The sequence below is a fragment of the Gymnoscopelus microlampas genome (assembly GCF_963454915.1).
Source record: "Gymnoscopelus microlampas genome assembly, chromosome: 20".
Lineage (NCBI taxonomy): Eukaryota > Metazoa > Chordata > Actinopteri > Myctophiformes > Myctophidae > Gymnoscopelus > Gymnoscopelus microlampas.
Window position 1 is genome coordinate 22277989 of NC_139957.1, and position 13465 is coordinate 22291453.

The 13465-nt window shown below is 41.6% G+C and overlaps 1 protein-coding gene across 2 annotated transcripts; it reads left to right on the forward strand.

Moving 5' to 3' along the window:
* Positions 1–1755: 1755 nt before the first annotated feature.
* On the forward strand, positions 1756–10124 carry LOC311036198 (receptor expression-enhancing protein 6). 2 transcript variants are annotated; one of them, XM_084044737.1, is made up of 6 exons: positions 1756–1846; positions 1956–2104; positions 7851–7944; positions 9331–9469; positions 9580–9748; positions 9912–10124. In XM_084044737.1, exons 2-6 carry the CDS (start codon positions 1987–1989, stop codon positions 9947–9949), a joined length of 558 nt encoding a protein of 185 aa, XP_083900863.1. In that variant the 5' UTR covers positions 1756–1846; positions 1956–1986; the 3' UTR covers positions 9950–10124. The 2 variants fall into 2 exon arrangements, with proteins under 2 accessions (XP_083900863.1, XP_083900864.1); XM_084044738.1 differs by having other exon boundaries at positions 1799–1846; positions 1965–2104.
* The last annotated feature ends 3341 nt before the right edge of the window (positions 10125–13465 follow it).

Consider the following 13465-nt stretch of genomic DNA (forward strand, 5'->3'; position numbering starts at 1 on the left):
AGGGGATGGGGACTCCCGCAATTACTCCGTGGACGAGTGCTTTGCACGTTTTGCTGTCCACTGTACTGCTGAATGTCATATTGATACTGTACTTCTGCCCTTTGTGAAGTTGGCATGGTTGATGTGGACATGGGTTGATGTCAACCATGGACACTGTTCCAGCAGAGGATCCACAATGAATGTATTTGACTGGATCTGCACATGTAGATACTATCAGAGAGAAGAAAAAAATCCAAGTTCTGAAATCCATGGTTCTCTTGTGGACCCAAATGATGGGAATGCCTTTAGTAGTTTCAGAATTATACAAGTAGAGCCTGAAAAAGCAGCCAAAATTAGTGTGGACCACACATACACGCCACGTTGTATGCTTGTATCTACTATATCAAGTTCAACTTGTGATGATGTCTGTGGCAGGCATAAAGATATGCCCATATATGGCCTGGAAATGCCTGACATCAGTGTATATCAGCAAATACGGCCAAAATGCTCACATATATGGAATGGACATGCCTGACATCAGCCAAATCAGTTAATAGGCAACACTCATGCCCATATGGAAATTCCTGACATCACAGTATCAACATTGATGTCGCGCAACTCTCTGTTGAGAGGGAGAGGAAGAGAGGGAGAGAGGTCAGAGAGAGCATATTCCCCCACATAATAACATGGCCAATTGCTGGGCACATTCAAACATAAAATAAAATATTGTCTAGAAATACAGATTTTACTGATGTTGCATTTGTACGTTTTTACTGACGTGAATTACTCATCATCAACACACTTACAATAGTAATTCCTACATTAGAAGGAAGCTTAAAGTCCTGGCTTGAAATGGGTATAACTTACATTCTATTGCACTTTTGCATGTTTTCCTTCACTGGACTACTTTCCTTGCACCAGCCTTTGGAAGCGGAGGAAGATCTTCTGGGCTTGGCAAACTGGTTCTCAACCAATACAATGGGAGAGGAGCCACAGATCAGATGAAGAGGGCTGGGGGCTGGTGGTTTTTAGCAGCCAAGAAAAGTTTACCGACGGGTTAAAATAAGCGTTTAAATCGCTTTTTTAGTCAGCCTGTGCCATGTTTTCCCAATGGAACCATACGGGAGCAGTACAGCGCATGCGGACGGGGGTTCACTGGCCACAGGCTGACTTTAAGAGCCATTTGACTTGTTTTCTATTTTGATGACGTCACCGCAGGGCGCGGTCAAGGCCAAGGTTGCCAAGGTATTTAACCAGGTCTGTGATCTAGGGCAGGTGTTGCTGATGGGAGCAAACAGTTTTCTGACTGTGTTTAGGAGGGCTGTTGCCTGTTGGTTTAGCCACCGTACGTTTAACTGTTTATGTTTAACTGTATTTATTATTTGTATGCTGGAGTGACGACCAAGGTAGCCAGCAGAGAATATATCCCTAACCTACAGTGCACTACAGTAGGCCTACTGCAACCCGACACTTATGAATATGAAACATTAACTGCAATGCATTACTCTAACTTATCTTGGTGTTCTACAACAACAAGATACGGTCGTTATCAACAAGATCAATTAGTACTAATAAAGTGGCGGGTACGAAGTAGCCGGTATGAATGTATCACAATTCATCAATTCTACATGTTCATCCCAAACTAGTGTAAATCATAGTAGGCCTAATAGCCAATCACGGCGCGACTGGCTGTCCCGACGAGCTATGGGAACCAGAGCCATTTGGCCCCGATGGGAACCCAGTGGATGGGAACCTGTAGCAAGCACGGCCCGCTGATTGGTCCTTTAAAGTATTTCCAACTCCTCCCCAACCAGAAGGCGACTCAGCGCCAGCGGCCAGCATCGCTCTCGGGCAACCAACTTTATTTGTAAGGTTTTGGAAATAATCTGTTTTATGACAAGCTACATTGTTGCAGCATTAGCACACACATTGCCTGTTGTGGGACTTTTGTCTTCATAAAACTTTTGTTTGTTAAGGACACGCAGGTTCGACGATCGAGGCCCGAAGATGTTGAATCAAGTGAAAGACCGTTACGAAGCATTTCTGAATGAGAAAAACGTGGTGACAGATCTGTTGACAACGCTGGAAGAGAAAACTGGAGTTCAGAAACAATATATTGCAGCGGGTGAGTTCATTCTTCGGTTGAGCTGACAAAACGCGGGTACAATGTTTCATTTACTTTTACATTTAACTTTTTACTTGTCTGACATGAGTCGTCAAGTACATTAGACCGACTCAAATACTGTACTTAAGTAAAATTGAGGTAATTTTACTTTACTGGAGTATTTCCAATGGTCAATACTTTTGCTTATACTCCACTAAATCTCAGAGGCAACTATTGCTCTTTTTACTCCACTACAATTATTTGAATTAGTAACTTTGTAGATTTGAAATATTATGACAAAACGTATATTAACCTCTTCAGCCCTATTTAAACTTTGGCTATTTGAAAATAGCCGATCTACAAGCTCACAATTCGTCCCATCTGCTATTTTCAAAAACTTGTGAAATGGGACATTCAGCACAATGAGTACTTTTACTTTTGGTACTTTAAGTATATGTTTATGCCGATACTTTTGTACTTTTACTCAAGTACATTTTTTATTCTGGACTTTTACTTATACTAGAGTATTACATTGCTACTACAATAGAGTAATAGTGTAATGGAGTACTATTGCAGTATTGATACTTTTGAGTACTTTTCCCACCAGTGGTTGTCATAGCCTAGGACTGTCTTGTATCAAGGCTAGAGTTGTCATAGTCGAGCCACGTTATATAATATTCTGGATAGCCAGTTCAGCACATTCTTCCCCCAAAGCTACTGTTGGTTATCTTGTTTACCACACAACGCAAGTGAAAATGAGAAGTTGTTCTTGCACACTAAATGTGGCAAAAATAAGTATTGTTGCAACAGAAGTAGGCTACTTTAGCAGACACCCTTTCTCTGTTGGTTTTATGACATGTCTCTTTGCTGGCTCATTTTATGACCCTTTGCTACTTAAATGCCAAAGTTCATAAGGATAGGCCAGAAGACTGCAGTCACCTGCTATATACTTTGACTATGCACATCAGAATATTATGGATGATATAACTAGTTCGAGTTCCCTGTGCCAACAGCTGGTCTGTCTGCAGTGGGTATTTTTAACATGTCCTGAAATATATAGTGCAAAGCTCAGATGGAAGAAGATTCTAGGATGACTGGTGTGTCCCTTTCTGTGTAGTGCTTTTCGTTGCTCTGTTGTCCACACATGTATTACAGGCACAGGCAAGCTTCTTTTCTCAATGTCCACTCATGTTATTTTCCTCAAGACTTGCTGGACATGCCATTGCCATTTCAACAGGCATTGGTAGCCTTCAAAACCATTGTTCTGGGATCATAATAATGTACCCACACAGTTGCCCCTTCACATGTATGAGTTGCAATGTTTCCCACCAGCACTGATGTTCATGTTACCAATCGGTTTTCTTTGTTTTCTCTTTTTTTCAAACTTGTGTGGAAGTTAAACACCATCTGTGAAACTCAGCGATGTGTGTCAAGCTACATTGTATCAGAAGATAATGAAAAATAATGTTTAGTGTTCTAACTTATGTGATGCCATCTGGAACACTGCATCTGGAACATTTTATAGTGTCACCTATCATTTACAAGTATACTAAAATACTACTAATACTAATACTTGAGTGTCTTTCTAAACATTCTGTTGAATTTGATTTGTTGCTGTATTTGTCTTTGTACATGCTGGTATATACAGTACGTAACCATTTGGTTTGCTTTGATAGATTTAACAAGAATATGATTGATATAATACAACGAAATGGACAAGTTAAGAACTCAGCCCAATGGCACAGTTAAGTGTCAGCAGTTTTGGTCTCTTAATGTGAGGAGAAAGTGAGGCCCTTTTCCAGTCAGAGTCAATGGCTTGTTTGAAGAATGCAAGAAGGCGTCTATTTGATTGAACTACTGTACTAACTAAATTAGGTTAGGCCTATGTACATTGCAGTTCATTTTAGATTTTTGCAAACAAATGCAGAAAGCTGAGATAATGGACATTGTGTTACAATGGTACACTGTAGGTTAGGGGTTAATGATTAATCGCTCATCATATCGGTATCAGCTGATATCCTTCCTCTTTCCTATATTAAAATTGCTTTGTGGATGGAGGGTGGGCATCAAAAACATAACATGCTCATACTGTATATGGAGAGACTATTATATGAGACTGTTATATAAAGCTTGCTGGTGTCACGGATGATGTCACACTCTGACATCGCTCTGTAATATCACATGCTTGCGGATTGACTTCAAAGTCGCCCGTTCGTATCGCAGATGACCCAAGGGAGTGCGGTGCCCGGTGTGAGGTCGGTAGGATTGGCGGGTGCCCAGAACCAACGGTCCGACCGGTATGCAGAATTAGGATCTCCATTTACGGTGGACAATGGGAATTACAAAACACAAACATAACATGCCATACGTATATGGAGACTATTCTTGACACACAGTTATATAAACCTTGCTGATATCACACTCTGACATCGCTCTGTGATATTGCAAGCTCACAAATTCCTCAAACTTGGCATGCGTATCACAGAGGACCCGAGGTAGTACGGTGCCCGGTATGAAGTCGGTCGGATGGGTGGTTGTCAGAACCACTTATTCGACCGATATGCTCAACTCTAATCATTACATTACATTACATTACAGTCATTTAGCAGACGCTTTTATCCAAAGCGACTTACAATAAGTGTATTCAACATAGGTAGGGAACGAAAACTACTAATCACTAGAAGTTTTAAGTGCATTTCCTGCAAAAACAAGCAACCAAGAGTATACCTAGCGCTAAGGTAAAAGTGCATCCTATATTAGAGTTGGCTACTAGGAGGACCGGCCGGCGGACCACGGCCACGACACTCTGACTCAGACATAACATAAACAAACCCGATACGCCCATATATAGGCATGTCACTATGACTCGGACATAACAATAAACAAATCCGATATGCCCATATAAAGGCATATGGAGATCTGGTTATCCAGAGCTACAGATCCGACCACTATGCCCATATGGTCATGTACATATATGGGACCGACCGACTTCAAACTCGGCGCGTGCATCGGCAAGGACTCAAGGTAGTGTGATGCCCGCTGCCGAGTCGCTCGATTTGTGTGGTGGTCCAGATCCGCAGATCCGACCGATACAGTATATCCATTTATGGGCATATATGGATTACCAGTTGTCCAGAACCGCCACTCCAACCCCATACATGGGGAACGCCAATATACAGGGTATTATACTAATAACCCATGTATGGGCATAAAAGGGACACAGTTAGTCAGACAGTGGGAATAAAGCCACAGACAGTAAAAAAAAATCACACCCTGTGTGAAGGTAGCGGCGCCTTTGATACATTTTGTCATCGATATGTGTTTATAATGTGTTTATAGCCACGTGTCACGTGAAGCTTGACCAATCACTTTGTTGACGCACCTGACCAATCAGAACGTTGACTTACGCACACGGACAAAGTCAGGTATAGAGCAGGATCCGTAGCGCCGCTAATAATATTACATCTTTACTACATTTGAGTTGTTAGGACTATTACGGCCTAATAGACAGTTTTTAGTCTGCATCTCACCCAGAATCAACGTTACTGTATACAAGGTGTAAGGTAAACAACAATGGAAACTTGTATTGTAATATTTCTATCGATTGATTGATTTGACCATGCGATTAAATGGATATTGAATGTTGGCCAACATGTCAATATTGTGCATCCCATTCCCTTCTGTTGGAGGACATTTCAGTGACCTGATTTTCAATATAGATATATTGTTCTCATTTGGGCCTGCCTGTCGTGAATCTTTTATCAGTTTTCTCTTGAGTTGGGTTACTAACTCAACATAAACAAGTTTATGCTGACTCTTGTATCACAGTGTGATAGTAGTCATGGTGACTCACATTTTAAGAAGCTAAGGCCTAAGTACCTAGGGTATACTTGAGTATCATCTGTTTTCTACTTTCATGGTATAAGTATATAAGTACAATCTACTGCAACTGTACCCAAAGTAAGCCATGTGATAATTGCACTACTACCTTACTCAGGCTTATGTACTGGGAAGTGGAAACCCTTGTTTTGAAGAGGCTGCTGGTGCATGTGTTTTCATTTAGGCTGTAAAATCTAATTGTGTCATGGCTGGAGAAGGTTTGGGGAGGTTATTGCCAGGCTGGCTTGTACATGTTGAGATGTGTGCTTTTCATGTGATAGGTTAAACAGGGTTGTACTTAGAAAGCCTCAGATGATGGTTTCCCTGTGCTAACAGTTGCCCTTCAGTGTCAGGTTCCGTCAACAGCTGTTTGTGTATACCCACATCCTGTCCTACCAGTTCCTCTGTCACCATTGGAGAAAGATTACACATGATAATTTGAATATGAAAGCAGATGAGACTAAAGGGCCATGTTAGATACTTGACACATGAGTGCTGCAGCTGTATGTGATTTTCTACCTCATTCCGTTTAGGGTAAGATTACACATGATAATTTGAATATGTATGCAGATGAGACTAAAAGGGCCATGTTAGATACTTGATACATGAGTGCTGCAGCTGTATGTGACTTTCTACCTCATCCGTTTAGAGTAATTTTTCTGCTCTTGTTTGAGTGTAAAATAGCTGGAAGACTTTAGTCACGCAGACGTATGTAATTTTTGCATATAACCATTGGTTTAATGTAACCCCCTCTCCGCCCCTCACCTACATCTCCCGTTTGTAACAGAAGTGGATTTATAATGGATGAAATTAATAGATGACATCTGGTTAGGCTGTTTTCAAGAAACTGGCAAGTGGCGCTAATATTGTTAGACTCTGTACTGTATACCTGTAGTTTTATTATCACTAAGGTTTGGAATGGATGGATCTGTAGCCGTAGTCATAGGTTGTGAGATGGTAACCATAGGTTCTGTTGTAGTAGCCATAGGCTGAACCTTTACCCTCTTGCCTCCCTCCAGGTTTAGGCTGAATAGCCAATGTGTGGAATGTTTCACTTACTTGATGTCTATGCGTAATATTTCACATGAGCACACTATAGCTTTAGGAATTTCCATGCAGCGTACACAGGAAAATCCTCTTGAGGATTTAACTATTTAAGTTAAATTAACACAATGCTATTAAATAAGGCTAATGGCTATCTCTGAAGATTTCATATTGCAGTTCATCACCTCCAGCTAATGAATTTGAATATCAGTGTATGAGTTTGTCTAGTAGTGCACCTCCTTATCCTGTTACTCTGTAACCTGACATCCTGTTCTCTGACACGCTCTAATGCAGTGGATCTCAACTGATTGATTGCTTCTAATTCTTTATTGACAATATAAAATTATATTACATGCATATAAATATATACATGTGCAGCCTCACCAGGATGCCTGTGCATTATGTGTGGTTGGGGGTGGTAGTAGCTGGAGAAGGCAGAAGTACAATACAACTGTTAAGCTTACCTTGTTGATCAAGATCAATCAGGCTTACAAATACCACACATTCTCCTAACTAGCAAGGTTAGCCAAGCTATTAATTAACAGCTAAAGCAAACAAGATGGGTGTCTTAGAGCTGCTGTGTCAGGTAGTACTGTTGTTTTTATTATAACCATGTAGTCAGAGACTACACCGGTGAAACCAGGTGGAACAGTGTTAACTGCCAAGTAGAATGCTAATAGCAGTCTGCAGGGTCCCCAGGACTGGAGTTAAGAACCACTGTGGGCAGGGGATGGTTATATGTCCCCTTGACACAAACTACTGGAAAATCACTGCCATTGTTCCTCCCTCTCTTTTAACACTGACATGGTTCCTCTTTTTGCCTTTTCCTTCTTTCTGTTTCTAGCTATTGTGACTCTCATTGGGCTGTATCTTCTGTTTGGGTATGGAGCGTCACTCCTCTGCAACCTAATTGGCTTCGTCTATCCAGCCTATTTCTCGTATGTATGAATTTCAATTGTTTTTATATTTGGGTTGACAAATGGTTATTTTCTTTTGCTGTTTTGATTAAGCAGAAACGTTTTCATTTGCTAGGTCAAAAAAAGTAAGTGGCAAAGAAGACAAATTAAACAGATTGTGGACTGTTTGAACACAGCCAGTGATAGGGCTACACAGCTGTGGCTAAAATAATAATAAAAAGGTTATTTTGATCCTTTTTTCGTATCCCAATTTCAGTTTTTCGGGGGGGTTACACCATATGTTTATTTTTCATGAAACATTTAGTGCTACTATTTAAAAAAAAAGCTGTATAGTTTTTACCTGTTGCCTAGTCTCTCGAGACGAACTGTTGACTCCACTGTCTTACACCTTCCGTCTTTGCAGTCGCGTAAATAATTCCTACTGTAAATTAAATTAGTTAAAGCATAAATCTTACTGCCAAGCAGAAATTAATTCAAATTTTTAAAGATATTTTAAAACATATTTTGGGGAATAGAAATGACAAACTATGACAGCTTCCTTTTAGTACCGCTTTCAGGGGGTGTAATTTCAGACACCCACTCTATATATAGCATTAGAAGAGTGGAATAGTTGTCTGGCTTGAGAGACCTGTTGCTAGTCTCTGCTGCTGTAGCACTGCTGCAAAACTAGATGGCAGTGTTGTGCATTTATTTCTAGAAGACCCTGAAGTGAACATGTTTATACACATTCACTTTGTGGTACAGAGAAGTAACAATGATGACTAAGTGAAGGTTTACATTGAAAATTGCTTTGCTAGATGAAGAGCTAAACAAGCTATTAACAACTGCCACCGGAAACAGAAAGGAGGAAATATGAAGTGATCCTAGTAGAAGAATCACAATTATTCTGTCTGCGTAGCCTGCAAAGCCACTACATGTACAGTAGTTACATTTTTGAAGAGGCACACAATCTTCTGCGTACCTATACGCTAGCCTGGGATCCAGCCTGCTTCGCTACGTTCGGCAGACTTTTTTTTCTCTCTTCGCTTATCAGTCTGGAATGCCTCCTATCTCCAAGGGAGGCGGGACATGGCATACGGCTGGAATCGTGCCGTGGCTTCTGATTGGTCTGTGGTGCGGGGCGGGACAAAAAAAACGGTGTGATCGTTGTGATTCCTCATTCGTTTGAACAACATCCAATCAGCAACGACGTTGCCTAACGTAACATATGTAGTTCCAGTGTAGTTCTGCAAAACGAGTCAATCGGAGGCATTCCAGACTGATAAGCGAAGAGAGAAAAAAAAGTCCGCCGAACGTAGCGAAGCAGGCTGGATCCCAGGCTACCTATACGCTGACCTACAGCGTTGCTACGCCGACAGCTTGACATACTGTAGAAGTATAATTGAGGCTGTTCTCTTGTACACTCAGCATCAAGGCCATTGAGAGCAGCAAGAAGGAGGACGACACACAGTGGTTGACCTACTGGGTGGTGTATGGCGTCTTCAGCATCGTGGAACACTTCTCTGACATCTTCCTCTCCTGGTGCCCCTTCTACTATGCTGGCAAGGTACAGTACACAGAGGCACACCTGGTTAGAGAAGAACCAGGTTTGTTGTTGTTCAGTTCCTTTTCCAACTTAATTCAATTGTTTTCTTTTCTTTTCTCATGTCTTCTCAGTGTATGTTCCTGCTGTGGTGCATGGCTCCAGTGTCATGGAATGGCTCAGCCATTATATACGCGCGTGTGGTGCGACCTTTCTTCCTGAAGCACCAGGCAAGCATGGATAGCGTGGTGCATGACCTGGCTGGGAAGGCCAAGGGCATCGCAGAGAATGTCACAGAAAAGGGTGAGACCCCCCCCCCCCACACACACACACACATACACACACAACAGCAAAACCTAACATCTTTATATACCGTATATACAGCTCTTTTACCCCATCCTATTTGTATTATGACCTTCATTCCGATAATAACAGTCTTCCGTCCTTGTTTTTGTTCCCTGTCAAGCTGCCCATCTGGCTTTCAACCACGACAAGAACCAGTGATGGACAGATGGAGGTTATGTGTGAGTGTTTGTCACCTGTGTGTCTGATATGTGTGAGTGTTTACGTAGTGTTTGTGTGTTGCATATGTGTGTGTGTTCACAAGGTGAAGGATGATCAGCCCTGTCATGTAATTAAACTAACTAAACATGATAAATAAACGCTGTTTGTATCTCTACGTCACACCACTGGCACGGTTACTGTCAACACAATCACTGCAACAGTGTTCTGTGTAATACAATCTCATCTCATTGAATGTGTTCACTTTAAACTGAGCCATGTTGTCTGTCATCTGAACCCCCCCAATTCTCTGTATTCTCATCATCATTTGCACTAACTGACAAAAAAGCATGTTGGGAGAAACGCTGATTGTGCACCTTTATTTAGAATGTTCAGTAAGACTGGGGATATAGTGGAATGGAGTGGTCAGGCAAGCATTCTATATTAACAAAGTGCATTTCTGAACCATTTAACCAGTTCTATTGTAACTGTGTTGAATTGATAGAATAAGTAAATTAAGTACAGGTTGTCTTAACACTCCAACCCAAGTGTCTTTCTAATATGATGTCAACCAAAATGAGTATGTTAACAATGCCTTATATTCTTTGTTTAGTGGGTGAGCTCATGTGCCACACATTTAGTTTATTTGACCCACTGTGCTCTTACACAGATTTCAGGTTTTGGTTTTTGTCTTAATTTACACATAATTATGAAGTAATAAAACTGGAACCTGGATGAATAAAAGGACTGATGCCTTTTTTTTTGTTTTAGACCTAAATGTGGCCTTATATGTCTTAGCTTCCTACAGTAAACCGTAAAATACTCATTGTTCATTTAACTATTGAGTGTATAAATGGAACTGAATGGACATATAATGTATGTAATGGTCCATTTGGTTAAATGAACACTCAGGATTGTATGGTGCAGCACTGTCACAAGTGTCAATCTTTACAAAGTGGGAAATGGGATTTTTGAGTGGTGCCAACCACTCTTATATCTGGCTTTGTCCGTGTGTCCGTATGTATGTATGTCTGTCCAATAAACAAACATTGATGACAACAATACGGGGGTCAATACGGGGCTCATCAAAGGCACCACTCACTTCACACAGGGTGTGATTTTTAGCGGCGCTAGCTGCTCTATACCTGACTTTGTGCGTCAACGTTCTGATTGGTCAGGTGCGTCAACAAAGTGATTGGTCAAGCTTCACGTGACACATGGCTATAAACACATTATAAACACATATCGATGACAAAATGTATCAAAGGCGCCGATACCTTCACACAAGGTGTGATTTTTTTTTATTGGGTCTAACTTGTACTGTATATGCACCAGTGGTTCCCTGAATCTTTTCATAGCTGAGGATGGGACATGATTAATGCCTTGGACAAGGGTTGTCACAAGGCCTCATTAACTGTTGACCACATGTTTGTATTTTGCAATATTAAAGTAAATCAAATCATCATAGTAAAATCATTGCTTGACATAGCCTACCATTATTTGTTTTAGATATATTTTTTAATTACCTCTCTTTTTAAGAAGTGTCACTTTTTTCATAGGGTGGATATAGCTCATACAGGATTTAAAAATGTCATTTTCTTATCACAAAAAACAATCGGCGGCTGTGCATCACAAATTCTAAATTAATGTCGTCCACCTCGACTTCCGCTCTTGTGTTCTCTTAACCACTTAAACCACAGCATACCTGTTGTGGGGAAAGCTTTCGCTGAAAGTAGCAGATCGACAAGCTCACAATGCCATGAGCTTGTCAATCGGCTGTTATATGCTAAAGCTTTCCCCACAATGACAGAAAAGACACACCAGTATTGAGCCCTGAGGTACTCCGGTTAGCGGTTACCCATATGGGGTTTAAGTGGTTAAGTAGCCTAACGTTGACTGGTATTCAGAGAGCTTAACCACCCATGCTAGTACCAGCGTTTAGCTCTGCGTTCACGCTTCAGGGGCTCTCTACTGGAGCCCTTTTATATCCGTGCACCGGATAATGCACGAGAAAATGGTGTATGAAGACAGACAGGCGACGGTCACATATACCGCCACGAGGGGAGGTATAGGCACTCACCCATCTGGAAATGGTTGCTCTGAGATCTGTCTGTTGAGCGTTTGTTTTGTCCCCTTCAGCTGCCGATGGAAGTCGAGGATTATTGATTCAACAGAAATGGGCCAGAAAAAACAATTATTGCTTTTTGTGTGCGTGTGCTCGTGCAATATGCCAAGGCCTTATAACCAGTTGTTCTCAAACGGTGGTCCGGGGACCACCAGTGGCCTTTGAGGGGTTCCAGGTGGTCCCCAGCAGCTAAATGATGGAGAGTTGGTTACCGGACCCTTATAGATATTTAACTCTTGAAAGCGTAAACGGGTCCATTTGGTTTCATTTTGCCTCTCAAGAGTTGTTCTGCATTACTTAATTAAAGAATTGCAATTTTTTGATCAACGTTTACATGTCGTCTCCCCAACATCAATACAGCATGGAATTGTGCACAAAATCGTATGTCTTGGGTCTGAGAGTCTAAATCTCATCAAATATATGGCCCGTGGCTCAAATGCCCAATAACTAATGGACCTTGATATGAAAAGGGTTGAAAACCACCGCCTTATGGATACAGTCTGAAATGGCTGCAGACGGCAAGGTAACCAACAGCTGGAGAGCGTGGCCCGCCTAGAGGAACAAAGAGGAGCAATGCAGAATTAAGACACAACACTGGGTTATAGGCGATAGACTATATCCTCCCCAGGCTCATGCAGTTGCACCACACAAAACAATAAATATGCACATCGCATGCACAGCAGGCGTATACCATATCAGGGACGCACCTCCTCCTGCCTGATTTTATTGGCGTAATTGCAAGATTGCAAATTCTCTGGATCAATCGCCTTAACTCGGGTTCATCATGAACTCCGGACGTAATGGTGACCTTTAATCATGGTCAATATTTTGGCCACATTTCCAGACTGCGACCTAATTATGATTTTAGCCTACTTATGTAGGCGTATATTTTCTGCAAACCCAAAGAGCATTATTCAGTGTCAATGATCCGATTTCTTATTTCCACTAGATAGGAGAGGGGGTGGGGGGATCAATACTACTTCTAATCATGCTGTCAGGTTGCCTAACCATCAGCACTTGTTTGCAATTCTGCAGTTCTCCAGCTCACATACAGGGGAAGGCAAACGCCAACTAGGATGGCTGGTGAGTCATACCATGAGTCCGTCATGTACAAACAATAGGCTAAGCATAAATTACAGGCTACGCCATCGCACGACGGCGTCCCTTGCCGAAAATAACAGATTTTCAAGCTTGAAAACCCACTGTGTGTGTGCGTGAGGCGTGTGCGGGGGGCTTTGTTAACAAGTACACATGGGCTCAGTGTGGACAGCGCCGACAGCTTTGAGAATGTGAAATCAAAGAAGTCATAGCTTGTTATTATTATTTTAGAGTAGAGTCTGTTCATTGTCTCTTCTGTCCCTTCAAATTATTGATTTTCCTCTCTCTCGCTGTTT